This window comes from Plasmodium inui (genome assembly GCF_000524495.1).
Source record: "Plasmodium inui San Antonio 1 unplaced genomic scaffold supercont1.25, whole genome shotgun sequence".
NCBI classification, from domain to species: Eukaryota; Apicomplexa; class Aconoidasida; order Haemosporida; family Plasmodiidae; genus Plasmodium; species Plasmodium inui.
The window spans coordinates 126,781-153,507 of NW_008481859.1; the positions used below are offsets into that span (position 1 = coordinate 126,781).

The window sequence follows — 26,727 nt, forward strand, 5'->3', positions numbered from 1 at the left end:
AACGGGGTGCGTACAACAAAAAAGGAAGGCCACCAATTCGAGTAAGAGCAAATTAACACGTCCTGGGGAGAGGATGCTCAAATTCGAATACATCTGGACAGGAATTTCCTCCCCGTGTGAACAAATAATTCAGAGTGGTCTCTGATAAAGTGGCTCTTCCTCCATTTGGTGATGATCCCTCCTCAGGGCGATCGCACCTAAGGCTCGCGGCGGTAAAGATTTATAATGCCGCCCAGTCGCACCCTCCTCCTGGTCCTCTTAAGCTTGCTTACTCGTGTCAGCACTATACAGTGGGAAGAAAAAATTGTGAAGGTACTCGAACTGGATTGCACGAATGGGAAGGACCTTCCTCGGGTCGTTCCGCCAACAAGATGGTTAACACCAATACGTATGTGGCCTTTGCCCATTTGTCCCCTCTCCTCCTCCACCCCTTTCAGCACCCAAGCTTCATTTGCGCTCAGCAGAAATTCACACAGTGCACTAAACCCACAAGCCGACTGTGCCTCCACCTGAACAGGCAATCCCAAAACAGATTCGAACTGATAAGAAAAAAGTTAGAAGGCATAGGAGTGTTCCCAAAGGACATCGAAGAGACTTTCGTCAAGGGGACGGGAAAAGGCGGGCAGAAGGTTAACAAAACGAATAACTGTGTCATGATAAGATATGACAGCGGGACGGGGGAGAAAATAATAATCAAATGCCACAAGCACAGGTTAGGATGGCGAACGGGGAAAAGGAAAGAGCGGGAAAAATAAACAAAAGCAACTTTGATAATTGGCCTTTGGAATTTCCAGACGGGCTGCGCTGCATCTCCGTCTTAACCATTTATTCCCATCTCTTTTTATGCTTCTGTTGTTTATGACGAATATGTACCTGTATGTACGCGTATATATCTATATATTTACGTGTTTTTATTTTTTTCCATTTTGGCCACCTCCACCGGCACGCAGATGTTTACAAAAAAACAGAATATACGCACGGGAGCTGCTGTACGACAAAATTACTTCCATCAGGGACAACCTGGAGGATGCTATTACTCACGAAATTGAGGTAAGTCTTGCCACACATTTTCCTTTTCTTTTTCTCGAGCACTTAAGATGCTCCTAATTGTGTGAATGGTCTGCATGCCTTGCGAATATTTCACGTTTGTTCACCCCCTTCTATCTAATGGCATGGCAAACCAATCACACAATTTTTATTTTTTATTTTTTTATTTTTTTTTTTTCCAAAAACCACACCTACAGAAAGAAAAGCGAAGAGTATTAAAACCGACGGATAGGGAAAAGAGGCAGTCAATAAATTATAAGAAACGCAGATCGGAGGTGAAAAACAATCGGCAAAAGAGTTTTCGCTATGAGGATGACATTGGTTGAAATTTCCTCAATTACGTGTCATTTATTTTTTTGGTCCTTTCCCCCAAGAGGGTGTATAAGTGGTTGAAATGGTGTTTCTCCCTCTGAGACAGCGTTTGCACGAGGTGAATTTTATCTCCCGATTTTGTCCTTTTAATGAACATACACTTTTTGGTGACTTTATTTTACCCTTTTCGAAATTTACATTGCGAGTATTTCACCCACCGGTTGACGGTCACCCCCATCCGCTGGTGGTGTTATGATGCCGTTTCGAATGGTTAAATGGGACAAGACAAAAAGCGAATCACATTTTTATGGCATAGGTATATATAATCCTATAGTCACATATTTACATATTCACATGGAGTCCGGCGTCATGCGTTTATGTTTCCCCCTCGCCAGGTTGGCACTTGCGGCGTTATTTGGCGGCAAAAACAATTTGGTTTTCACTCCATTCGTGAGGAGGTGGTCTTTTTCCCCTTATATCGGCAACAAAAAATAAAGCAGTTGAAAGGTTGGTCATGCTTTCACAAAAAGGTACATCCTCACAGTACGTTTTGTAAATCACATAGCCTTTTTCATCACGTTAAGTTTTTTTGCCACAAGGCATCAAATGAAAAAGCGAGAAAGTTACGTTTTTTTTTTTTTTCCCTCTTGTGCAATGTCCCTCAAAAAATTTTATAAAATTCCTCTTTACTAGCGAGTACAATTGCAGATATGTGTCCAAGATTCCATTCGAACGAATTACGGCGAAATGTCCTTATAATTTTTCGTTTTTACTCCATGCATACCAATAATCATCACAAAAATGGATATAACACTTTTTTGCATGAAAAAATGAAAATAAAAAAATACGACGCACCGTAGGCAGCAGCAGAGGCATATATGCCACCGGAGAAGAAGCACAGCAAATGCTGGCGGCGAAGGGATATTCCTTACCTTTCGCGCGGTCGACGAAAGTACAAACGCGCATGTACGTAACGTGCATACCATTTTGCCGTAGAAGTACGCTTGGCTTAATGTTCACGTTGGAGCGTTGATTTGGCCCTCCCCCGAAGAAAGAACAGAAACAGCAAGGTGGAGTCATTATATATATATAAATATATATTTTTCTTTTCCTTTTTTTTATAATTGCCCTTTTTCGCATTCCGTGGCACTTTTATCCTATAGGGTTGACGAGCTGCGTACTGGTCCCTTTAAAAAGTATGTTCTTTTTTAAAAGCGCCTTTACACCGCGGCGTCCACTCATATATCATTGCATCACTTCGCTTTCTGTTGGCACAGTTTCATCCCCCCTTCTGCTCCATTCGCTTCGCTTCTGCACCTGCTGCGCATCCACGTCTCCTGGGAAGAGAAAAACCGCTTTATACAATATAATGATTAAAACATTGTTTATACGTATTTAGTATCGCTCCATTTTCAAAGAATATTTTTTTTTTTTTTTTAAAAAACGGAGCGGAGCATTTTCGTTACCGAATCGAATTGTTCACTTTGGGAAGGCGCATTCGACATGGTGGTGGGAGGAATAACCAGTATTCCTCTGAAGACACACTGAGGGGCACTGTTTTGCAGAGTTAGCGCGGCTTCGTCCGTTTGAAGCGCGATCATCTTCGTGTGGGAAACATCTGCATGTGAAGTGGTGCACTCAGAGCGGTTTCTTTGTTCGTATGTCACAACTGCACAGGTCGCACGTCACTACTGCGCGGATTGTACGTCACTGCTGTGCGTATTGCATTGCGTCGCCTCCCCCCTGGCACCCCCCTATACACATCATCGCGAAGAAGACAAGTGCGAAGAGCAACCAAAATAGCTCAACCGGGAAAGCAACTTGGACGCGGAGAAAGTTGCTTGTCAGGAAAGAAGCATTTAGTCCACCGGAAGGTCACAGGGCACAGCGCACAGGAATATTTTACCCAGTGAAGTCAGCGCAAAGGAGTTCAGCGGGGGAACCTAAACAGACACCATCGCACATGCGCAAGAGTATGCACGGAGAAGTTAACACACCCATGCTAACCAAACCAGTGCTAGGCAAAAAGCGACCGCCCCTTTCTCACCACACCCATTCTTATTCATCTCCTTTCCAAAGAGCTAAAATGGAGGACGTTCACCCCAAAGTAGTCCACATGGAAGAAAATCGGGCAGGGAACAAACCAATGGACATAAAAAACATTTACAATATAAAGAAGGAAGACGTAATTGTGCAGGAATACATCAACAAGAGTAGCAACTCCACGATCAACATGTATCATAAGGACCAAGTGAATATTTACATCGAGAATAGTGACTTGAATAAAAAAACGTATAACTGTTACACATGCAATATACAGATATATAATTACTCCTTCTTTCGGTACCACTTCAAGTCCGAGTGGCACAAGTACAATTTGAAGAGGAAGCTGCTGAATTTGAAGGCCGTCAACGAAGTGACCTTTAACGAGAAGGTGCACAACTTGACCAAAGGGGAGAACCACGCCTGCGGCAACAACCCCCTTAGTGGAGACCCCCCTAGCAGCAACCACTGCGCGCACAAGAAGCACAGCAACGGGAAGAAAAAAAAGGAGAAAAAAAACCACGCAGAACTGTGCAGCCGTAAGAAGGCGAACAACGGAAGCAGCTACACGAGCAACAATTGTGAAGCGCAAAAAATTAAATACGCAACGAAGGAAGATGTTTTAATGACCAAAAATGTAAAGTATGACAACCCCTTGGTCTGCTTCTTCGACAACAGAATTTTTAATTCAGTAGAAGAAAATATAAAACACATGAATGATAATTATACTTTTTACATCCCTGATTTGAAGTACGTTACCAATTTGAAGAAGGTTCTTCTGACCATAGGGAAGAAAATATACGAAGAGAACATATGTGTCTACTGCTTTCGCCATTCCAAGTGCGTCAAATCGTTACAGTCGCATATGATCTGTAAGAGTCACACCAAACTGCATTCAGAGTTTTTTATTTTTATTCAAAAATATTACGATTTCTCAAAGTCGTACGTTGACCTGTTAAATAGGTACATTACTAATAAGGAGGATAAGGAGTTGCTTCTGTGCTTACTCCAAAAGAAGAGGAACAACCAAATAGAGTCCAAGTGTCACCGCAGCTCGGAGAGAAGCGTGGAAGAGGAGGCGCAGCAGAAGCAGCGGGAAGAACATCCCACAACGGGTTGTGTTCAGACGGCGCGGGAAGATCGTTCAGACGTACGCCCGTCCAACGCGGAGGAAGCCAAACCCCAACTCGATAATGAATACAAAAGCGAAAGCGACAACAGCAGCGATGACTACAAAGTGAAGGAGGAAGAACTGAGCAAAAATATCAACTATGACACCATATATGAAGTCCTGGAACAGTTCGGATACATAAAACCTGAGCTAAATGAGTACAACAATTTAGTGCTTCCGGATGGGTCGGAAGCAATCAACAGAAAAATTGCCTACATTTTTAAGCAGAAATTGCCGCTTGAAAATAGAGCCACGTCCAAATGTGAAAAGCTTGATGTCTTGAAAAAAAGAGAGAGCAACCAGGATTATCGCAGGTATCGGGCCTATATCGACGTCATGAAAAAATACAACTTGGATTTGAATGTAAAGACGAACGGCTTGAACAAGTTTTACAAGAGTGACTCCATCTTCTTTTTATGATTCTGCATGGGCCCGCGAGTGGTCATCGGGGGGCGTGCACAATTGGGGGTAAACTTTTTTTTGTGCGCTGCTGTGTGCACAACAATGTGCATGCATGTTTCGCCCAACCCCGTTCACTTATCCATCTGTGAAACGTATGCCACATGCATATATATTTAGATTTATATTTACGTAACCCCCCCTGTGCACCGCAGTTTTATCCTCTTGTGCTGAATAAAGCCTTTATCTTCACATGGCATTCTCAGCATGTGTCAACATTTTGAAAAACAACAGAAAAACAGAAAACTATAAAGATGCAATTTTCGCGTCACTATTTGCGCAAAACCGCCATTCAATTTTGCGAAAGGTGTTATGTTTTTAGCTAGCTGGAAAAAAAAAAAAAAGAAAGAAAAGAAACAATTTTTGCCTTAACAAAGCTAACCATTTGGAGAAAAAAACAGAAAAAAATGTAACTTTTTACCTGAACAAGCTACCAATATGGGAAAAAAAAAATGGTAGCATAACAAGACGCCAAAAAAAACAGTAACAGCATTTTAACAAAATGAGTGTATGGCGCCTCCCATGTGCCCACCTCCCCAAGCGAGGGCAGACACTTCGAAGGCCACTACAAAACGTTAGCCCACATCAAAAGCCTATGTATCACCTTCGCGTTAGCCGTCGCGAAGTAATCCTCCCGCGTAACCCATTTATTCCTATTGTGGTAAATGGCTTTCCCGTACTTTCTGCAGCCTAGGTAAGCGGCTATGTTAGACATGCATTCATTTTTTACGTGCACTTTTGTATTTTCACTGTAATTTTTAAGCCGCAAGATATTGACCAGCTCTTTATGTAACCGTTCGTGCATGTTGACACAATCTGATACACCGCCAACGAGGACAATGTTGTTCAGCAATTGTTTTCGTAAATCCATTGGACAAGAACATACACACTCGAAAATTAGCTGACTTAATGGCACTAGGTTTTGTTTGTAGTAATATCCAGGTAAGTGCGCTAAAAACTCAGGCTGAAAATAAATTTCGTTGCTTAACACTTCAGCCTTGGGGTCTATGTAAATATTACTGTATGGAATTCTATAAGGTTTCAACAAGCCATTACAATCGCTGTTCATTTTTATGCTCCGGTCAATGTCTAGACTTATGTAACTGTTTAACTCTTTATAATTTTGCACAAGGGTATAGTCAACGTGCCTATCCTTTACTTTGACAAAATTGGAAATGTATTTAGTTATTAGGTGGCCTCCTATTTCGCAGTTCTTCGCGCTATCCAGGAAAACCCCGTGATTTTCCGCGACGGGGGATACTCTGCTTGCGGTTTCGCCTAAGTCCACAACGAGGGCTTCGCGGATGGGGGAGATAAAACGGAAGAGGAATCCAGTTGAGCAGATGATCATTCGATGTGCAAATTTTAATAGAATTAGGTGCCATCAAATCGGAGCATCCCCGTAACAGATGAGAAGGCACAACTCAGCTTTCCCCTTTTTTGAGAACCTGTTTTCAGTCCGTAGTAGTAGGACGCCGCGAGAGAGTTGTAAATAAAAGATATCGATGCGAATTGATGAGTCTTGAATGCCCAGTTGAGCATATTACTTATGAACAACTTTTCCACTTTTTCGGGAATGGCGACGAGTAAGTTGTAGTCCTCTGTTCTTATGTTTAGTCTCTGTTTTGTAGGACGAGATAGGGAGGAAAGGGGTTAAAATTGTGCGGGCGAAGCGGTTGGGGGGAATGTCCACCTAGAGAACGCATACATATAAGTGTGTGCATGTCTGTTTGTATATATGTGGGAATGTGAATGCGTTCCCGTTTGGAGCACCCCCCTTTTTCCGTTACCTTCACCAGGTAGTTGTACACTTGGAACAAATCTGTGAAGTCGTTCGTGCTCAAGGGATGCCGAGGGTCAGAAAACGTCATCTTCACATTTAGCAATTCGTCGCCTGGATAGGGGGTTAAATTCGGGGGGAACGTGTGCAGAGGTGTCGAAGAGGCACTGAAAATGGTTAGGTCTATATTATACGTGTGTGTCCATTCGTTTATTGGAGACCGATCAATCTTTTTCTCCTTTCTCTCATCTTTTTTTTTTTTCCCATCTCCACGTAGTAATGATTTCATTAGGGGTGGTACCTTCCTCGCCTTCCACTTCGGCTGTTTCGTATTTAGCTCGGGTGTACTCTTCGACTGCCTCGAGTCCGAACTGTGTGGTGGAGCGAGCCCATTACGCGCATGCGTGAAGATGTACACTCGTGATAATGCGAATGTGTATGCCCACACATTGGCTCGCGTGGATCCCAATGACGATGTCACGCCTCCCATCTTTGGAGGCTGCACGACGTGGATCATTTATCGGATGAAGGTCCCTCTCTCCCTACCTTAATCTCCCTCGAATTGGAAAAAACTTTCCTGCAAAGAGAAGAAAAAAAAAAATAATAATAAAATGAAAATATACATATGTGTGTGTATACCCCTGCTCACACACGGGGTGCTTGACCAAATCCTACTCTACATATAAGCAAGGGATTTGCAGAGGGGGCATTTCCTCCGTGACGAATCCCATTTTGATCGTCCTACGGGAACAAATAGATGTGGGCAAGTGGCTAAATAGGCGGGTGGACACATTTTTAAGGGACGATCGGGTCAGCTAATTTTTAAGTACTGGGGCCACTAAAATGGGGTAAATATTATGGTGCTGTTTTTTTGTTGTCTTTTTCGGCGCTTAGGGATCTGCACCAGTCTAGTGATCCATTTGTTTTTCCCTTCGTGCTTACCAGGACCCCGGGTCCAAAATCACGACGGGTATGCTTTCCTCCGTCGCCCCCTCATCCTCTCCACCATCCATTTTTATTTCTGTTAGGGAAATCGAAAAAAAAATATTTTGAAGAGGCCACAAAAGAAGTTCATGATGCATGAGAAATGAAAAAGAGACCTGAGTTTTATTTTGCAGACAAGTCATTTTAGCAGTGGGGCCAAATTTATGTTGCTCTCCCTCCGGCTGTTCCAGCAGGTCCTCATTATATTCGTACTTATGAATGGAAGAAGCGAATTATTGTAAGGTCGCGTTTGACGTAGCATAAGCCGGTGGAGTGACACAGGATGTCACATTTTTCGCCCCCCTTTGTGTATTAAAAAAAATGTTTCAAATTTCGCTTCACACGATTTGTACTCCATGGACCCATGTTTAACGAGAGGATAGGGTCTTCTTTTCCCCTCCGTTTTGATGTTAACACCAAAGTGCGTCGCTGTGGCTACGAAAGAGTCTTGCGCACGCATGCAGGGGTGGTGGTGGCACAATTCAACGGTCGCAAAAAAAAAAGCGGAACCTCGACGCGTGCAGAGATATGACAACAATAGGGGGACCTCCATACCAGACCGCTAACCACCCTGGCAATCGCAAAAATTGTTTTAAAAATGAAAAAAAGTGAATTGTTCGTTTAGGTAAGTATGAGGAGAAGAAGGGAGTGGGCTCGTTTTGCCTCTTTTTTTGCCTTCATTTTTTGTCTTTTTTTTTTTCTCCTCCATCTTCTACCCTTTAAAAGCAGCGCGCGGTGATTTAAAAAAAAAAAAAAAAAAAAAAATAGGCACAGCTATGGACCCATAATACAAATGTGTATTTATGTGCCCACATACACGTGATTTAGGAATTGCTACAAAAGTAACTACACATACATGAAAAAAAAAAAACAAAAAACAAAAAAACATAAAGAAGTCATATAAACAAAATGGGGGAAAAAATATGTATAGACAAAATTGCTTTTACAAAATGAACAGTGTTTATACATACGTAGGAACATATGTGCATCGAATGAGCGCGTACACACATGTACACAAAACAGGCGTTCTGAAAATAAACTGGGAAAGACTTGAGTTCATAAGCCCTTTACACGCACGTGCGAGGTTTAGTTTGTCTAAATGGTCGCGGGGGGTACTTGTACGTAATGTGGTGTTGGCTTCATGAGAGCGCTCACGCTTCGATGGACGTCCATCTCCATGTAAATGTAAAACTTCCTCACGAGAAATTAGAAAATGATATTTTTTGGGGGGTAAGCGGTGGGGGCTGTTGATCTTGGCGCTGTTTATATGATGCTGAGATGGTTCGCGCGTTTTGTTATACCCATGGGTCGGGATGGCCACGTCGATGAGTGAGTGTATACATGTGTAGCGTCTCTTTTGTCGGGTTCCGCGATTGGCCACCTCCGTTATGGGTGCCCACTAGGGATCCCCTTTATTCCTCTTCTGTTCCTCCTCTGAGCCGTCCCTAGCCCAAATGACCCATTCGCTCAATTAAGGTTCCTCTTCGCCAGGCATTTGGGTAGAAACCTGGAGTCGCACAAATCCCCAAATGGCGTTTTCTTGCTTCAGCTGGGCTGCACTGTCCGCCGTGATGACTTTCGGAGGGGTTCGGCTAACTAGGCAAACACACATCTGCAAAAGTATATATATCACACACTGACATACCACTTCTGACCCACGTCGAGCCCCGCCCGATCAAATGGGAGGACTCACCAGTTCCGGTAAGAAGCCAAGCCCCATGGGGCATCATGTGGCGCAGTTTGCACATCCCGTTCGGTTAAAAGGGGCAACCTCCCTGGGCACTGCCCGGGGACGTTCCGCTAAGCGTTCAACTCAGCGTTTCGATTGGTTCAGTTTAGTTTGGTTCAGTTTGGTTTGGTTCGGTTTAGATTGGTTCAGTTGGCTTCAGTTTGGTTTGGTTTAGTTTTGCTTCCTTTGTCTTGTTTTCTCTTCCCTTCTCTTCTTTTCCCTTCTCTTCTTTTCCCTTCCCTTCTTTTTTCTTCCCTTCCTCTTCTGTTCCTTTCTCTTCGTGCTTCTGCCCGCTAGTACTTCTCCTTCCGGGGGCGGCGAAAATGGAGTTTTTGTCCGAGAGGTACTTGGTGAGGTACCTCAGAGCCTTCATGGCGTCGACGTATTTGATGTTCTCATTTTCGGTGTCCAGCAGAAGGGCGTGCACCGTTTGCAGAGTGACAAGGGAAGTGAGGGAAGCGACGAGGACACGGAGGTAATCAATGATGCTTAACATGAGGGCGATAAAATCGGAGTACTTCTTGCTGACGTACTTATCTGCAAGGAGAAACCTAAACTTAGAATCTGTGAAAAAAGAACTGATGGACAACTCAGGGTCGGATTTAATACTATTCTTAAAGTAAAAAGATCGCATAGTGCACCCCAAATTATCTGTATGCGTTTTAATTTCTTTGTATATATGGCTGAGATTTTCTTGTGATTCTTTGTTTACAGGGTATCTCAAATGAATGTTCAGATGATCCATTAGTTGGTCCATCGTCGATAGGTAGTAGTCCAAAAAGAGAGAGTAGCAATAGGAAACAGGTTCGCAAAAGAGATTTTCCCGAGTGGCATAATCAACAAATTCTTTGAAATAGGAATTTAAATCCGTTATGTACTCGACTATATCGCTGTGTATGTTCGTCATGTATTCATTTATTTTTTTCACTTCCAAAGTGATTTTTCTTTGGGGGTTTCCCTTTTGGTCCAGATTGTTAAATATCTTCTTGCCAAGATAGTTGAAATTAAAACAGGAAGATAAATCCAGACAGGTACACATGGAGTCGAAAAACTTATACGTTGTAAAATAAATATCATTCATATCACTTGGAGTTGATTTGGTAATCGCCTCCATTAGTTCCTGCCTTCGCAATCGATATTCTAGAGGTAATGATTCAAAGCTTAGATGTAGAGCATCCTCCTTCTGTAGAATTCCATAAAGGAACAAGAGCAACGTGTAGACCAAACGGTTAAAGGCGTAGTAATATTTCTCAATTCCTTTTTCCTCAATTGGATTTTTTTTTTTTTCAAGTGCATAAAAATCTTCATAGATCTCGGTGAAGTTATTTTCATATTTTCGGTTCATGTTTTGCTGCAATTCTTTGTAGCTGAGGTAGTAATTTTCGGGTAGTTTCTTGGCCATTTCTTCGAAGTAGGTCTTGTTGCTGTAGAAGAGAATGGCCAAGCTAAATAGATGAGTCAGCATTTTGTCGTGGTACGTCCTACTCCCGCTGTCCGAGCTACTCGTACTGATGTTGCCCACACTCATGGTGCTACCGATGCTGGATGTGCTGCTATCCAGGCTCAGGGTGATACCAATACTGGGGCTAATGCTGTCCAGACTCAGGGAGCTACCCATGTTGGGGGTGATGCTGTCTAGGCTTAGGGAGCTACCCATGCTGGGGCTGCCTCCTCCAAGGTTCACGCCGCTGTCGTCCACGTTTAGGATGCTACTGTCGACGTTGGGGCTGCTACTTCCATTGCTACCTCCGCCGCTTTTTCCGTCGCTACTACTACTGCTTCCGCTTTTGGCGCTCGGCCCACTGACGTCTCTGCTTACACCGCTCACGCTGTCCGTGGTGCTCATAGTGTTAACACCGTCGAAGTTTCTAACACTGTTGATGCTGTCCAGACCGTCCAGGCCGCCTAAAAGGCTGATGCTGCCGCCGTTTCGCATGATCAGGTGATGTTTCTCCATCCCCCACGTCGTCTTGTCATATTCCTCCTCCGATTCAGTAACTTCATTTGGAAACCTACTTTCTTCCTTCGCAACACTTAATGGGTTTTGAGAAATCTCTTTATCTTTTACGAAGCAGTCATCAGGCAAAGTCGACTTTACCTTGGGATCATGTTTATCTTTTTCTTTGCATTCCTTTTCTCCCCTTCCATAGAACTTGTCCTCTGCTTCCTTCTGGTCCGCCTTGGATCTGTTAAAGCCTTTACCTATCAAGGTGTGGTAAAAATTCAGGAAGTCCTGGCGGAAGTTATTTTTGTTGGGGACTGGTTTATCGATTGATGCTGTTGTTACATTTTCGTTTAAGTTGTTTTTGCACGAGTTTTTTTCTCCTCTTAACATTTTTTTGGTGCATTCCTGTGGGTCGGGAGGCACACCCACGGAACTGCTCAACGTTACGGTGGGTTGGAAGCTGTCCTGACAGCTATCCTGACACTTTCCCTGGCTGTTTTCATGGCAGTTTTCCTGGAATTTTCCCTGACTGCTTTCCTGGCAGCTTTCCTGGCCATACCTTGCGGGGGTCGTGGCGGAGGGCACCTCCCCCCCGTCTTCACTGCTCTGATCTGACTCCTTAAAGCATCCTTCTGGTATCCCCGTCAAGTCCCCACTGGCATGTGTGTTGTTACTGTCTTCATCAGATTTGCTGGAGTTGCACTCGGTGAGCACCGCGGGGTGACTGCTAAAAGAAGGGGAGGGAAAAGAAAAATATACATTAGGGGGATGAACTGCTGCGCAGAAAAATATGCACGTGCGAGAAACGGCGCCCTAGGTGCCACTCATGGGTGGCCTCACCTGTCCTGGTCGCCTTCAGGCGAAGTCGTAGGAGGAAAATCTTCATCTACGTCGATAACGTACGCTGCGCGCAAATAAAGGGCAGCTAGCAACGAGACCACCTTAATAAGCATCCTTGCAAAAGTGAAGTATGCACGGTGGTGTTTACATCAAAGGGACGGGGGGGGTCGGAGACTCTCGCCTCACTATACATGTCATTACGCCCAACGAGAAAAGAAAGGCATACCATGCAAAGAGGCATACAAGGAATGCTTAAAAAGGAGGGAAAAAAAGAAAAAAAGAAAAAAAAAACTGTACACGTGTGTACAGAAAGTAATACCCCTAATCGAATTAGAACTCAGAAGCTGCGACATTTATTTGTATCATTAGCCTTATGCGCTCGCATTTGCGTATTGTTCATTTTTTTTTTCTTTTTTGTCTTCTACTTTTTTCCTGCGTTGGAGTGGACCATTTAGCTTTTTCGCTTATTTTCGTTTTGTTTTTTTCTTTAGCTGGAATGTGTTCGTGCCACCTGGGGGGCAGTCTCACGCTAAGGTTGATTTCTCCCTCGAAATGAACACAAGCGTTGTTCATGTACCTGCACCTATGCTGGAAACAAACTGGTCACCCGTTAGCCTCGCCAGCAGAAATGCCCTATTGGTTTATTCTTCCCGCGCAAAGGTTAAAAAACAAAAAGAGCAATACGACGCAGTATGCTCCAGTTTGCGGTTGTCCGCTTCAATGTGTCACCGTATGCCGCTGCGTGCTGAACTGTAGAAACAATTGTCCCAACGGACGCTCCAGAAAATACACAAAAAAAAAAACAGGAAATGCCAAAATGGAAGTTTATTCAAAAATCAAAAGTAGCGGGTGATCAGCCATGTCAAAGAAGGCAGTGGTCGATCCCCGACAAAGCAAATGATCCTATGATGTCATTTAACTGCCGCGGAAAGAACGAATGACTTCGGCGGGGAAATTATACACATGTGTATAAAGAGGCATCTGAAGGCATACGTACATATACATACACCACTGCGAGGTTAGCAAAGATATTTTCGCTAAATCGACATAAGGGAAAAAGGGAAAAAAAAAAAATCAGCAAGGGGGAATTCTTACTTGAAATGGGAGAAATGAATCTTGTATTAGGGGAAGAAATATACATATATATATACATACATACGTACATACGCCAAATGTACGTTTAATATAAATAGGCCCTGCTGAGAGCTATTTAGGAACATAAATTAGCATGCGCAGTTTTATAACTACATTGCTAACCTGGTCAATTAAATGACTCGTGTCATCATCCTCCCAAATGCGCCTTAAAGAAGGGTACACATTGCTCATATGAAGCCAAACTTTTTTGCTGTCCCTTCAGAGAAGAAGGAAGAAAAGGAGGGATGCGTGTTCCTTAACGGAGACTCCCCTCGCGCAACCGTACGACCCTAACACATTGCACTGTTATCGTATTTGCATTGTAATTATGTTATGCATTGTGCTTTCGTTTGGTCGCTGTTGGGGTGGGGCGACTTTACCTATTCAGTGTCACTGGTGGATGCCGACCACAGAGGGTGCAGCTATGTTGCCCCCCAGCCCACACATGCGCACAGTGTGCTGAAGTAAAATATGAAACGCACATCTCTGTGGTTCGCAAAAAGAGGGTTAGAAAAAAAGGTTGGCAAAAAAAATCGCACCGGGTGCTTCTAAATGGAACGTACCTTTGCTTGCCTTCGCTCATCGCAGTGCCTGTTCGGTTAGACTGATGAAGCGAGGAAGCGAGCAAGCGGCTGTGTTGCCTGCTTTCAGGGCCCACAAGAGGGGAGCAGACGAATTCTAAAACTGTGCGGAAAGGGAACTACCCAGCCCCACACGGCTACATTGACGAAATGGGGGAAAGAAGGTGGCACGGAGTGACGGTTGCGTCACTATAGGAGTGTTTTCTCATATGGATGATCCATTTCGTTATCTGAAAATGGTGATGCTCCCTATACCCCTCTGAGCTAATCGCAGTGCGGAAGAAAAAAACAGCTCAGGGGGAATCCCCAAGCGTGAAAAAAATTCCCGCTTCTAATGAGAAAAAGAAAGTAACGCGGCTTGTGTACGAATCGACGTTTTTCGCATTTTCTTAAAACTGTCCCTTTTAAGAAGTTAATTTGTGCAGTTATGTACACTCAGAAAGAAGTGAGCTTCGCAACCGCGAAATTTTTAGTGCCAACAATAAAGAAGGCATATTAAATACAAACGAAGATACATCCATTTGAGACAGTGTGTCCGAGTGGTTAAGGAGTCAGACTAGAAATCTGATAGGCTCTGCCTGCGCAGGTTCGAATCCTGCCGCTGTCGAATTACTTTTTTCAAATGCAGTAAAAATAAGAGATATAGAAAACTGCTCGTTTCTTTTGAAGGGAAACCATCCTAAGAAAATATTTTTCTATTAGGAAAAATAAAAAAATATATACATTTTTTTTTATTTTTTTTTATTTCCTCCACCTGTCATTATTGTATAACATTCCGCGCTGTTTTGCTTCTTCTGTTAAGAAGGAAAGAAGTCGCGGGTGATAACGGCACCATCGGGCAAGAACAGAAAAGAAGAGGCAACCCGATCAGAAGCACAGGCGTATCGTTACAGAAATGTGCACATAATGTGCCAGCAAAATATGATCAGCTGTTCCATTTAATTTCCCTCTTTCTTCTTTTCTATTTCAAATCGCGTCAAGGAGGAAAGCAATGGCAACAAGTTTGCGGTGAGGTTTCCATTTTGCGGCGGGGAATGGGCACTTGCCACCGCCCTTCCTTAAACTTCTTTTTTTTACTCCTCATTTTCGCCATCCCCGGCAAACTAAAATTAAAAAATTCAAAAAAAAAAAAAGTGTGTGGGGGGGAAATAAAAATGGACATATATATATATATGTATACTTGTTAAGAGTGCATTAGAAGGGAGGAAGGTGTCCTTGCCCAAACTACGGGACCCCATAAACAGTGCACCGTTATAACTTTGGAGGAGGGCCACCTCTTTTCCTCTCTGAAATTGGCGGTGTCCTTTACGCAGTGGAGAAACAAAACCAGAACCGGGGATGAAATTTTAATCTACCATCTTTCTCCTTCGCGGTTTTTGCCTTAAGGCTTCTCCCTAGGATTATTTATGTATAGACTGGAATTTTGATGACTGTGTGGTAAGCCCGCAAGGCTCTACAAGAATATGACATCAATAAAAAGTTATTTCCCCACCGAGTGTGCTACCTCATTTCTTCCTCCTCCAAGTGGGCGAAATGATCATTTAAAAATGCAAAAAAAAAAAAAGAAAAGAAAAAAAATTGTAAAAAGTGATGAATTTTTTAAGTACACAAAGATATATAGTGTAATAAACAAATATAATATTATAATACTATATCTTCTTTTTCTCTTTCTTGGGGGGCCAATGCCAACCCTTCCCCCCTTTGGTTTCTCTCTTTAAATGGATATCCCATAATAATAGAGGCAAATAGAAATTTTTGATTATGTGTTCATAATCATTCCATTTATGCAAGGGGAAAAAATACAACACAACATCGATGAAATGAAAGTATCAAAGGGTTGGGTGAGCTATTTTATTACATAGAAGAAGCTCCATGGGATAATGGTTTTCTTTTACAGTTTAAAACACTTCATTGTTTGGCTGATCCATGTGGGTTTCGAACCCACGACCTTCGGTACATAAGACCGACGCTCTAACCACTGAGCTAATGGATCTTAATGGGTATAATTTTCTCCATAAGCTACATATAATAAGCTTAGCCGTCATAGCAAAAAAAAAAAATTAACTCTGTAGAAAAAAACAGAAAAGAAAAAAACAGCCCCTTTAACCCTAGCCACTTTTACGAAAGGAAAGGGACATTCGACATTGGTATTTTAACTCTCTCTGTTCAGCCTCCACCAATGAGCTTCCCTTCTATTCTGTAGAACCCCCTGTTTTTTTTTGCCTCTTAAATGGGGCCTGTCCGTTCATCCATAGATTGTTGAAGCAGTGCTTTCGGGGAAGTACCTGGCCCTTCTTCCGTGCCTCCCCGGGGAAGCACCTCTTGTTTCCTCTTCTAGTTCCTTTCACTTGCGGCGATTTTCCCGTGCCAGTTGCCTTCACTCTTCAGCTCGCTAAATGAGCGTACTCTCCAAAAATGTAAAATTCACCCAATCCATCCGAAGCTGCAAACGCGACGAGCTCACGTTGAAACTGACGCGTCAATGGGCCGGTGCGATCTGCTGTCCACGGTACAGTCAGTTAATAAGTCGGATGTTGCGCCATGTAGGGGGGGCACACACAGGTGCCCAGGTTTGCACATTCACAGGTTCGTAGTTGCGTCGATGCGCATTTGCACAGTTGCCCATCTGCACAGTTTTGCTCAGGTTTGCAATCCTGCACAGGGCGTATGAGCATAAATCATTTTTAGATGATCGCTTCCCGCTTGAAATATATCTGCGAGTGGCTCCAAAGGGGGGAGACAACATGGGGGCGTGAAAAAACTGTCATCCATGAAATGGATACAAAAAAAAAGAAAAGGGGAAAGAAAAGAAGAAAGAAAAGAAGAAAGAAAAAAAAAGAAAAAAAAAAAAAGAAGAAGAAAAAAGAAGACGCATATGCTGCTCTAAGAGGTGTACCAAGCATACGCGGCGGTGAACCACCCCTGCGCTATTGCGGCAGAAGGGGCGAACAGAAACAACACCTGATTTCTCCTTTTTCCCCAATCGATGTCCCCACCGATGCAGTCATGGTAACGCGTCCCGGGTGATCCAGCTCGCGCGATGATTATTTCTTCGACTTACTGCCACGGCGGTGCGGCTGTTGGTTCCTATTTGGGGACCGCCTCCTTCGGTTGGTTACTACCTCTTCGTGTGCACCGCTCCGCCGGTTCACGGGCCTATCAAATTCTTGAGGGAGGAAAACCTTATTCTGCAGATGCAAAGGGGAAAAGCCAGTTGGGATCATGAGCCATGTGTAAGGGTGTGCGACTGTACGTACACACACGCGTACACACTCAGTCATGCTCTTTCGATGGCTTCTCTTCCGATCGCTGCGCGTTCGAGAGCTGGTATGTTCCCCCGCTGGACGTACCTCCTGCGGGAACGGCCCGCCTGGCCGGTGTACAAATTGGCGCTTTCGCTGGACTGCGCCTTATTCTTCGTCTCGGGGCTCTGAAAAATCACGACGACGACGGACAGGTTATCCAGGGCCTTCCTTTTGTAAGCCAAATGACACAAGGCCTCCGCTGCCACCGTAGGGTCAGAGCTCTCCACCAGGGAAGCCCTTACGGTGTTCACCGCCTCCTGCGAAGTCATAACATCAAAAATCCCGTCGCAGCAGATAATCAGGAACTCATCATCCTCCGTTAGCTTTATTTGAAATAGGTCCGGTTCACAAACAAGACCTTTTAATTTTTCTCTAGTCTTTTTGTCAAATGAGCCAAATCCTCTACACACTCCTAAACATCCACCTAGATACCCTTCGTCGTCTAAGATCCCTCCAGAGGTTATAATCCTCTCTTCCTCCTTTTTATTTCCTCCAGCTCGGTGATCCACCGTTACGACAACTGCCCTGCCATTTTTACTCAGCACACATCGGCTATCTCCTATGTTCGCTATATACATCATATGTTTGAAGATGACACTGACGCATGCTGTGCTTCCGCTGGAAAAGTTCGAGTGATTATCCTCCTCATTATTTATTGTCTTCCTACACAAGTGCTCGTCCATCTTGTGGAAGGCATATTTTAACGAATTCGACATCCCATTTCCATTTATGTAGTATGTGTGCACATGCAGATGCAGCAACTTCTGGATGATGTTCACCGCCTTCTCGCCGTTGTGTCCGTCGTAGATGGCGCAATACATGTAAGGAGGGGGGGGGGACTCGGAAGAGCTTACCCTCGCAGCAGTGATCCCAGTTGCCGCGGCTCTCGCCTTCACTCTCGCCTCCTCTCCTGACGCTTCCGATTCGACCGAGGGATATCCGAATGAGCTGTCCACACTCTGCGACTTCTGCAGCATGTGGTAGTACTCCCTCTCGAGGGACTCACTTAGCAGATTCCCCCTCTCCTCGATCACTTCCTTATATTCCTTCTGCACAAATTGGTTGACATCCCTAATGGTGATTACTCTGTCTTCGTTGTACGTTCTGTTTCCTTTGGAGCTGAAGGAGCCTAGCTTAAACTCGTTCCGTTTATCGGCTTCGCTACCTTTGCTTTCCTGTGCGTTGAAGTCAGTCACTCTATTATGGTTGCTCCTGCTCTCCGCAGTGATATATGTGTCCCTCTGGTACTCCTCGCTCTCGACAAGGTGCACCCTGTCGCTACTCTGTATCATCTCATTACGATTAACAAGCGTAATTTCTTCGTGCTCTGTGAGTCGTGTGAAGTGGCCAAGGGGGGAGGATCTTCCCGTCGGTGCTGCCCCTGCTCCGGAGCGGTTAGCCTCTGCAATGTGGTTACCCACTGCGGCGGGACTTCCCTCCAGTACTACCTCACTCCGCTCCATGGTTGTATGCATGCTCTTTGTGTAGCCTCTCCTCCCGTTGCAGTTGTTGGCGAACGGCCTCTCCTCCACTGCGTCCAATTCATTGGCGTCCCCCTGTGCGGAGTCGTCCCCCTTGGACGGATGATGGTTCCTTCCCCTCAGGGGATCCAAGTACATCGTTTCGCTTTCTCTACTTCTGTAGAGGTACTCATAATTCATCACTTTTTTTGTGGATCCCCCTTCGGACGAAATGTATGTCTTCTCTTCCACTTCGTTTACCTCTTTCACATTCTTGTAGTACGCCACTTTGTGAATGCTTCTTTTGTCCGCATCATCAGTCGTGTGTTCCGTTTCTCTATTGTGAAAGTCAACACCAGTTGCCAGATGCGAGAAGGGATAGACACCTTGACGACCTTTTTTTCCACCTTTCCCGTTTATTGCTCCCCCCCTATCTGTAGAGGAATCTTCCCCGTTGGTACTTCCTCGCTTCCAATTATTCTCTTCATCCTTCTTATAACAATACCCTGGAGGGAATCCCTCCTTGTTGCTGCTAGCGATAAACCTGTTTCGCACGCTGCTGCCGCTATCGCAGCTCAGGTTGCTCCTCAGTGTGGACATGTCGTTGTCTTGAATGACGTTTACATTTCGCGCGAGTAATAGACGAGCATCCACCTGATCACCGCCGATACTCAAATTGGCCTTAGCCTTCCCGATGAAGTCATTTCTAATGCTATCAGATGGGAAGTGTTCATCTTGGCTGGAGAAATCCTCCGCCAAAGGGAAATCCGTCTCCCTTTTCTTCCCGACCTTTCTCTCCAAGTGGTAACTATCATTTATGGAGGTTATCAGACGTCCTTCCGTATCATCATCATGATCATTCTTTCCGTCATTACTTTCACTGGTGTTGCGCGTTCTAGCCATTTCTGTGCTTATTTTACGGAGGCTCTCCCCCTCCATGTCTATTCTCTTCAAATCCTCCACCTTAACAAGGCAGTCCATAATGTCGCCTGTGTTACGTCCATTTCTGAGAGGCAACGATGGTATCCACTCACTTTGGCACTGATTCACATTATCATTTTCGAAGTTACAAATAAAGAGCTCTATGTAGTTGTATCTACCCCTTTTGTACTCCTCCGAAAAACTGTCGTTGAAAAGCATCGAAACGCCTAGATACAAAATCTCATATTCCTCGTTAAATACGATTGGAATGATGTCGAATTCCCATTTCTTGTTCCTAACGTTCGCATAATAATCCAGCACCGAAAGGAACCGGAACCTTTTCTTCTTCTTGTACTTAAACTCCTTCCACAAATCTACATTCTTCTCATTATTAATGTAACATTTTTGATGATACCTATTTAGCTCTTCCACTAAATCATGTATCTTTCCGTATACATAAATAGGGTAGTCTTTCACTGTTTTATCGTATGGCTTATTCATATGCAACTTGGGTTAATTGGTGAAGAAAGGGGGGGAGGGATGGTGCAAAAAAAAATCAAAAAAAAGGAACAAAAAAAAGAACAAAAAAAAAAACGAAAAAGGGTGCATTCCGAGAGGGTACTGTTTTATATGTGTCTCCAAAATGGATTTCCCTACACGGATGCCTACGTGGAAGCCTGTATGTGTGCCTTCCAGTCGATGCTTATTCGGCTCTCTCTCGAGTTATTTCATCTGGTTCCCTCTTGCTCTGCTTCTTCCTTCTTATACAATTTTGCGCCCTTTGCATTTTTTATATTTTTTGCGCATCGTTTTCAGATTAAAGGGGGTGCCACATTAGGCTTTGAGTAAAAAGAATGCGCATTGGAAAAGAAATCGGGTATGGAAGCGGAGAAAGATGCAGGGAAGAAAGCAAAACCCTTGCGAATTAAAGAAATGGCGACCTGACAATTCTGTGCATACTTTACGTGATAGGTAAAGTATAAGAGAGGCTGTAACTGTGTTTCTGGCTTGTGTGTGTGTGTTGCGCGTGGGGAGCCAAATGTGTACTCGGCAAATATCTCTTGTTCTTGGAATGGAAGTCCGCCGCATGGAAGTAGGCAGACGTACGCGAGTCGTTATGTACGCATGTGCATGGGGAAAATGTGCACGTACACGTATACATGTGCTTAAAATTACACATGGGCGTGAGGTCCTTTCGCACGATCAGTTATGCGTACCACGTCGCGCAGCGCAATGTACTGCTACGTACGCATGACCACAGAGAAGGCTGCGGGGTTGGGGTAACTTCTGGGCGCATGTTTGTTTAAAAGGTGGGGGGGTGGAAGGAAGAAGCATCCTATTTTACATGTTGTGCAAACGGAAGGGGTATTCAAGTGGAAGCAGGCGAAAGCATGCATGAGTAAGTTCCACGTGAAGGGGTACGCCAATGTTTACCAGGCAATCAAAAGGGGGTCAAATTAAAATGGGAAACTTAAGAAAAATATTATTTTATACAAGTTTTTCTATACTTGCTCCAAAAAATGCAATTGCGAAGCTTTTTCTTTAAAATGAAAAGGAAGAATGCAGCTTTTAAGAGATCTCTTTCTTTTTTTTTTTTAAACGTTTAAGCAATATATTGTTATATGGGGGGAAAATGTTTCAATTTTTTTTTTTTTTTCTTTTTTTTTACAATTTGGCTACTTCCTTATCCTTGCCAGCTTCATTTTCTGTGCAGAAAAAAAAAATATATTCATCAGAACATTTGAGTACTTTTGGGGGGGAACTGACAGGATACATTACATCATATGCTTGCGTATACACTACGTGCATCGCGTTAAGAAAATTGAAAAGAGCGTACAATAACCTCCGATTCGCTTAATGCGCTTTTTTGACTGGGCGAGTTCGCAACAGGGCCAAATGGCCTGAACGGGTCGGCTAAAATGACAACTGGTCCGCACAGGACATCGGTAAATACGCGAGTGTTCCAACGTGTATCGTCAAACGCGCTGCATATAAACCGTCTATTTGCAAACTGGGGGACACTTCAAACTGTGTAACATGTTATTCTTTAGTTTTAAATTCCCTTATGGGTCACTCTGTGGTGAGGCCAGCTCCCTGTTGGACGCGGCGATACTCATGCGTGCCATCATGTGCCAGATCATGCGCACACGTTTTTAATAATCCGTTATTTTTGTCGTTTCCTTTTTTTTTTTTTTTTTTTGCCCCCTCTGCTGTGCGTAGTTGAATGTTGTTTAAATGATATGTCAGGGGGAACCTGCTTAAATGTCGGCGTTGTGACAAGTTCGATGTACGAATAAGGTCTTATCTCCTCGACGTGGTCGCTTCCTTCTTGTAAAGACATTCACTTTTATTCTCCAACGGGTCGCATACGAACGGGGCGAACCTATCTTTCCCGCTGAGGAAAAGGGGGCACTGAAACAGACACAAGTTCAACTCACTTCGATGACAACTTTTACAGAGGCGAAAAGAGTCGGGAGAGGGGGGGACCAATTTGACTCCATGTTGTGCACAAAAATGACGATAAAATCAATATATCTGTTCTCCTTGTGTCATGTGCAATGAGACCAAAATAAATGTAAATAACATAAACACGAAAGGGAAAGCGAATTAAATAGACCCTCCACACACGGAATATTTTCCCCCGAAGGTGCAGCCCGTTTGGGGGGAGTTGCAATTATTCGCCTCGATGCGGCATCGAAGTGCGGCATCTTCTAGTGAACGAAAAAATGGGCGGCTTCTTTGTGTACATGGTACTATGCGTGCAGCTTGAACTACTTTGTGGAGAGATGCAGTGAAAAGAAAAAATAAAATAATAATCCTGGTGATGCTACAACAGGGTCAGTTCTCTACGACGGGTTGAGGCCCTCAACCCTGCAGTGCTGGTCACCCGTGGCGAAGTCGTAAGGTACTCCCCAGCGGAAGGAACCGCGCTTAACACGGCTCGCTCCAAAAAAATGTAGGCCTCCTACTCGGGGGAGAAGCGCGATACACCACTGCTGGGTGTACCCAAAAGAAAAAAAAACAGTAAAAAATCAAATAAATGCGCAAATAAATAAGAAAATAAATAAGAAAATAAATAAGAAAATAAATAGGAAAATAAATAAGCAAAAACGTAACCAAACAGGTGAACAAAACAGATGCACGAAACAAATTTTCACAAACGTGAGGAAGGTTGCCATGCAGCATACGCAGCCACGTTTTAACGGAGAAGCGCAAGAAGCGGGCAAAAAATGGCCCACAAAAAGGGGCTTACGACACGCATTGGTAAGAATTGAGAGGAGGAAAGGACGATACTATATAGTTATACGTTAGTGGCACACAAGGCGAGGTGAACGTTTTTCCTCTAGGGCCTCCTCTTCTCCTGTCCTCTGCGCAGTTATATCTTGTGCGAGGGTGACGCGTAAAGCTGTTGCGCCCGGGGCGAATTAGTATAGCAGCGCCTTTGCTCATTTGGTAAATCGTTCACTTGCTGATTCGCTCATTTGGTCATATACTCACTTTCTCATTCGCTTATCTGCACATTTTGCACTTCCTGGGTGCTTTGCCCCACCTGCTGAGATAAAATGGACGTGCGCGTGACGACGCCGTATGACGAAGAACTGGAAGACATCGAAGAATTTAACAACCGCATACTAGCCACCGAGACGCTGAAGCACAAGGGGGAAAATGTGCAGCGCAAGGGAGACGAGGCGTGCCCGAATATAAAAAAGCTGGTTCTGCCGGGAGAAGCAATCCTCAGTAAGAAGGACAAGGGCAGGTTCTTGAAAGGCAGTGGATTGTACGAAGAGGACGAGAAATATTTTGCATGCATCGTAGGCACTGTAAACTATATTAACAAGTTAGTGTACGTAGAACCGTTAAGAGGGAAATACACAGGTGCAGTAGGAGATCTCCTGGTTGGAAAAATAAAAGACATAAGTAACGACAAGTGGGTTGTTGAGATTGGCTCCTACTGCAAAGCACTGCTGTCCATATCGCAGACAAACATCAGCGTCTTCTCTCAAAGAATAAGACTTTACAATGATGTCATTAATATGATTAATATATATAAGCCGAACGACATTATAGCATGCGAGGTGCAGAGAATCCTCCCCGATGGGTGCATTATCTTACACACAAGATCCTCCATATATGGGAAATTGTCTAATGGCATCCTAATCACCGTCCCGCAAACGTTAATACAGAACCAGAAGAAGCATATTTTTGTCTTCCCTTGTAATGTCCAGGTTATACTTGGCATGAATGGATTCATTTGGGTTTCTTCACCCATTAAGAAGTCCAAGGAGACGAACCCCAACAGCGTGGATGAGGACATCGAGGACAACAAATTTGAGGAAGTGGACGATACCACCAGGAGGAACATTAGCATCATCAGCAACATAATTAAGTTGCTCGCCAAGTATCACATAAATATTAACTATGACATTGTCACCAAGATTTATATGCACTACACCTCCAGCAGTAACAACTCGGCCAGCTACATTTTGAAGCCCTACGTCTCGGACTCCTACCTCTTCAGCTACATAGACAAGTTCGCCCAGTGGGGGTGACCCGCGTCGCCAGGGGGGGCAGCGATGTAAGTGGCGGTGTAAGTGGTGGTGGGAACCCGGTTTAAGAACCCCCCAGAAGGTGCGCAACATTTACTTTCCCCGTTTAAGAATCCCCAAGAAGTTGCAAAACATTTACTTCCCCATTTAAGAACCCCGCGTGCGATACACTCGGGGATGTTTATTCAAGGTGGAAATGCTGCATCCAATGCATAGGTGTGTACATATATGCTACGTTTGACACGAACGTATGCCCTTCGGAGGGAAGCAGACAACACGGATAAAAGTTGCAGAGCGGGCATCTCCTCATCGTGTGTATGCTGATTTGTGTACCAATCGTTTTGTGCGTCATGCCGGTTTGTGACGCCTGGAGGGGGGAGCCAACTGCAGGCATCTGCTATGGAACCATATTTACGACAAAATTCTGCATCTGGTTTTTCAAAAGGTCATGATTCTTCTTGGTGTGCTTTAAATGGTGCTGCAAATCCCTTCGGTCCTTTTTAAACTTCACCATTTCATTGTGCAGTTTGTCCTTAGCACCAACCAGCTTGTAATATTTCTTTTCACTTTCTTCGACATTGTGCTTCATCAGGGTTACTCTCGTTTCCATATAGTCAATGTCACTGCTGATAATGCCCTTTGCTTTGTTAATGCTCATTTTTTTTTTTTTTAAAAGAGAGATCCTACTTTTGTGTGCATTGTTCCTCCTCATTTGGGTCATGATGTCGAGCTCTAGTTGCCCATTTAGCATGTCTGACTTGACGATATTCTTTTTTAATTTTTTTAATTCCCTGTTCCCGTCCGAGAGTTCGCTGTGCATCCGCCTGGTCAGCAACTCCAGGTTTCGGATCTGGTCCTTGCAAGAAATAATGCCATCCCTATTTTTTCGCAACTTGTGTGCGATAAATTTTGTGTAGTTCTTCACGCTGACGGAGGGGGTGTTCTTCCCTTCCTTAAGGGTTATCGTCTTAATTTTGCTGATAATTTCGTTCTCTGAGACGTTGGACCTGGCCATGGTTCGCGCTGGTGGGGTCGGAAAAATGGCCTCAACGTGGGTAGGAATCGCCTTAACGAGGGTAGAGACGGCTAGGACTCTCCTCTGGATTAGCACGATTGAGTCGTCCGCTCGGCGATATGCACGTGTGCATGTGTAAGTTTAGTTGGCGCGCTCCAAACAGAAATGCTATCGGGGGGGAATGCGTAAGCGTGGCTCAGACAATAGAGGCGGCGTGGAGTGTTGAAGCGGCGTGGAGTGTTGAAGCGGCGTGGATAGTTGAAGCTACGTGGATAGCTGAAGCGGCAAAGAAAAGACAAAGGCCGACACAGATATACTACTTCCTGGTCAGCGTTTTTTTGCCGGGGCTGCAACGTTTGGGAACGCTTCACAAGAACGAATTAACGCAGGGAGGGGGGGCAGGTCAATGCACAACTTCTTGCTGTACGTGGTGAATAACTACAGATGAGACAACGTGGGACTACTCATTCTACGCAGTGGACATAAACAGTTTTTAATTGAAATGGGTAAATAATGCTGACACGTATGTTTTTTATCTTTTTAAAGAGTCCACCTTTGAATGGGGCAACCTGAACTGTGCGATGTTCCTTCATATGAGTGTATGTACATGTGTGCAAAGTGGAATTTTTTTTTTTTTTCTCCCATTGTGGTTAATTAACGTGCACACGGGGGGATGTGCGTGTGATGGGCATGTGGCGCCTTGCCCGCTTTGTCTGTTTTTCCCCATATGCTCATTTTTTGGTTCTTCCATCTATTGGACCTTCCCACTTAATCATCTCCTCATGTGTGGGTGGCGGTCACACCAGGTGGCTCCTCCAACTCCGGTGTGGCAACAGCGTGTTGGCCTTTTCCCCACGCTCCACCAAATGTAAGTACTCATCGTGGATTTCCTTTTCGAACGCTCCTTCATACCACGTCATAGAGAAGCGAAGGGATTACCACCTCACCCCTGTGAGGGAGAACCCCCACACACCGACACAAAAACAGAGAGGGTGCCAATACCTATGTTGTCCTTTTCCACAATAAAGATGACGTGGTGGAGAGAGCACGCTCTCCGTTTGTGATTCGCACCGTGGGTACAATGCTGATATGGTTCCCTCAAACGATTGACACATTTATCATTTTTTTATTGAGGAAAACTCTGGGTTATGATTTTTTTTTTAACGAAACTTATTTTTATTTATTTTTTTTTCTTTACAGGAAAATCCTGTTCTCTGTTGCACCATGTGGGGACGCATGATTCCCTCGTGGGCTGCCTAACACAGTGGCTGGGCGCGCCTTCTGCCATTTTGCTTGTTCTGGGGGAGGACCACCACTACTTTGCTATTTTGGCGTACGTCACGAGAGGTATATATAGCGTAAGGCGATGCAGAGAGAAATAAAAAAGTGTGATGGTTTTCTCCTTTTTCGTAAAATTTGGCAGAGGAATTGGGTGTGGAGGCACACTTCGCGTA

General features: G+C 44.2%; 7 protein-coding genes and 2 non-coding genes across 9 annotated transcripts; 4 read left to right on the forward strand and 5 right to left on the reverse strand.

Moving 5' to 3' along the window:
- Positions 1-225: 225 nt before the first annotated feature.
- C922_04563 (hypothetical protein) lies at positions 226-1,373 on the forward strand (the record flags this gene model as incomplete). The annotated part of the gene is made up of 4 exons (XM_008820146.1): positions 226-354; positions 438-712; positions 951-1,050; positions 1,245-1,373. 4 exons carry the CDS (start codon positions 226-228, stop codon positions 1,371-1,373), a joined length of 633 nt encoding a protein of 210 aa, XP_008818368.1.
- Positions 1,374-3,445: 2,072 nt separating this feature from the next.
- C922_04564 (hypothetical protein) lies at positions 3,446-4,993 on the forward strand (the record flags this gene model as incomplete). The annotated part of the gene is made up of 1 exon (XM_008820147.1): positions 3,446-4,993. One exon carries the CDS (start codon positions 3,446-3,448, stop codon positions 4,991-4,993), a length of 1,548 nt encoding a protein of 515 aa, XP_008818369.1.
- A 604-nt stretch (positions 4,994-5,597) lies between these two features.
- C922_04565 (hypothetical protein) lies at positions 5,598-7,101 on the reverse strand (the record flags this gene model as incomplete). The annotated part of the gene is made up of 3 exons (XM_008820148.1): positions 5,598-6,328; positions 6,481-6,652; positions 6,823-7,101. The coding sequence occupies 3 exons, from the start codon at positions 7,099-7,101 to the stop codon at positions 5,598-5,600; spliced, it is 1,182 nt and encodes a 393-aa protein (XP_008818370.1).
- A 2,560-nt stretch (positions 7,102-9,661) lies between these two features.
- Positions 9,662-12,423, reverse strand: C922_04566 (hypothetical protein; the record flags this gene model as incomplete). Its single annotated transcript, XM_008820149.1, has 2 exons — positions 9,662-12,197; positions 12,311-12,423. The coding sequence occupies 2 exons, from the start codon at positions 12,421-12,423 to the stop codon at positions 9,662-9,664; spliced, it is 2,649 nt and encodes an 882-aa protein (XP_008818371.1).
- Positions 12,424-14,550: 2,127 nt separating this feature from the next.
- C922_04567 lies at positions 14,551-14,632 on the forward strand. Its single transcript has one exon. It is a non-coding gene; the product is annotated as a tRNA-Ser (tRNA).
- A 1,313-nt stretch (positions 14,633-15,945) lies between these two features.
- On the reverse strand, positions 15,946-16,018 carry C922_04568. Its single transcript has one exon. It is a non-coding gene; the product is annotated as a tRNA-Ile (tRNA).
- A 1,284-nt stretch (positions 16,019-17,302) lies between these two features.
- On the reverse strand, positions 17,303-20,212 carry C922_04569 (hypothetical protein; the record flags this gene model as incomplete). Its single annotated transcript, XM_008820150.1, has 1 exon — positions 17,303-20,212. One exon carries the CDS (start codon positions 20,210-20,212, stop codon positions 17,303-17,305), a length of 2,910 nt encoding a protein of 969 aa, XP_008818372.1.
- A 3,062-nt stretch (positions 20,213-23,274) lies between these two features.
- Positions 23,275-24,261, forward strand: C922_04570 (exosome complex component RRP4; the record flags this gene model as incomplete). The annotated part of the gene is made up of 1 exon (XM_008820151.1): positions 23,275-24,261. One exon carries the CDS (start codon positions 23,275-23,277, stop codon positions 24,259-24,261), a length of 987 nt encoding a protein of 328 aa, XP_008818373.1.
- Positions 24,262-24,655: 394 nt separating this feature from the next.
- C922_04571 (hypothetical protein) lies at positions 24,656-25,273 on the reverse strand (the record flags this gene model as incomplete). The annotated part of the gene is made up of 1 exon (XM_008820152.1): positions 24,656-25,273. The coding sequence occupies one exon, from the start codon at positions 25,271-25,273 to the stop codon at positions 24,656-24,658; it is 618 nt and encodes a 205-aa protein (XP_008818374.1).
- Between the last annotated feature and the right edge of the window lie 1,454 nt (positions 25,274-26,727).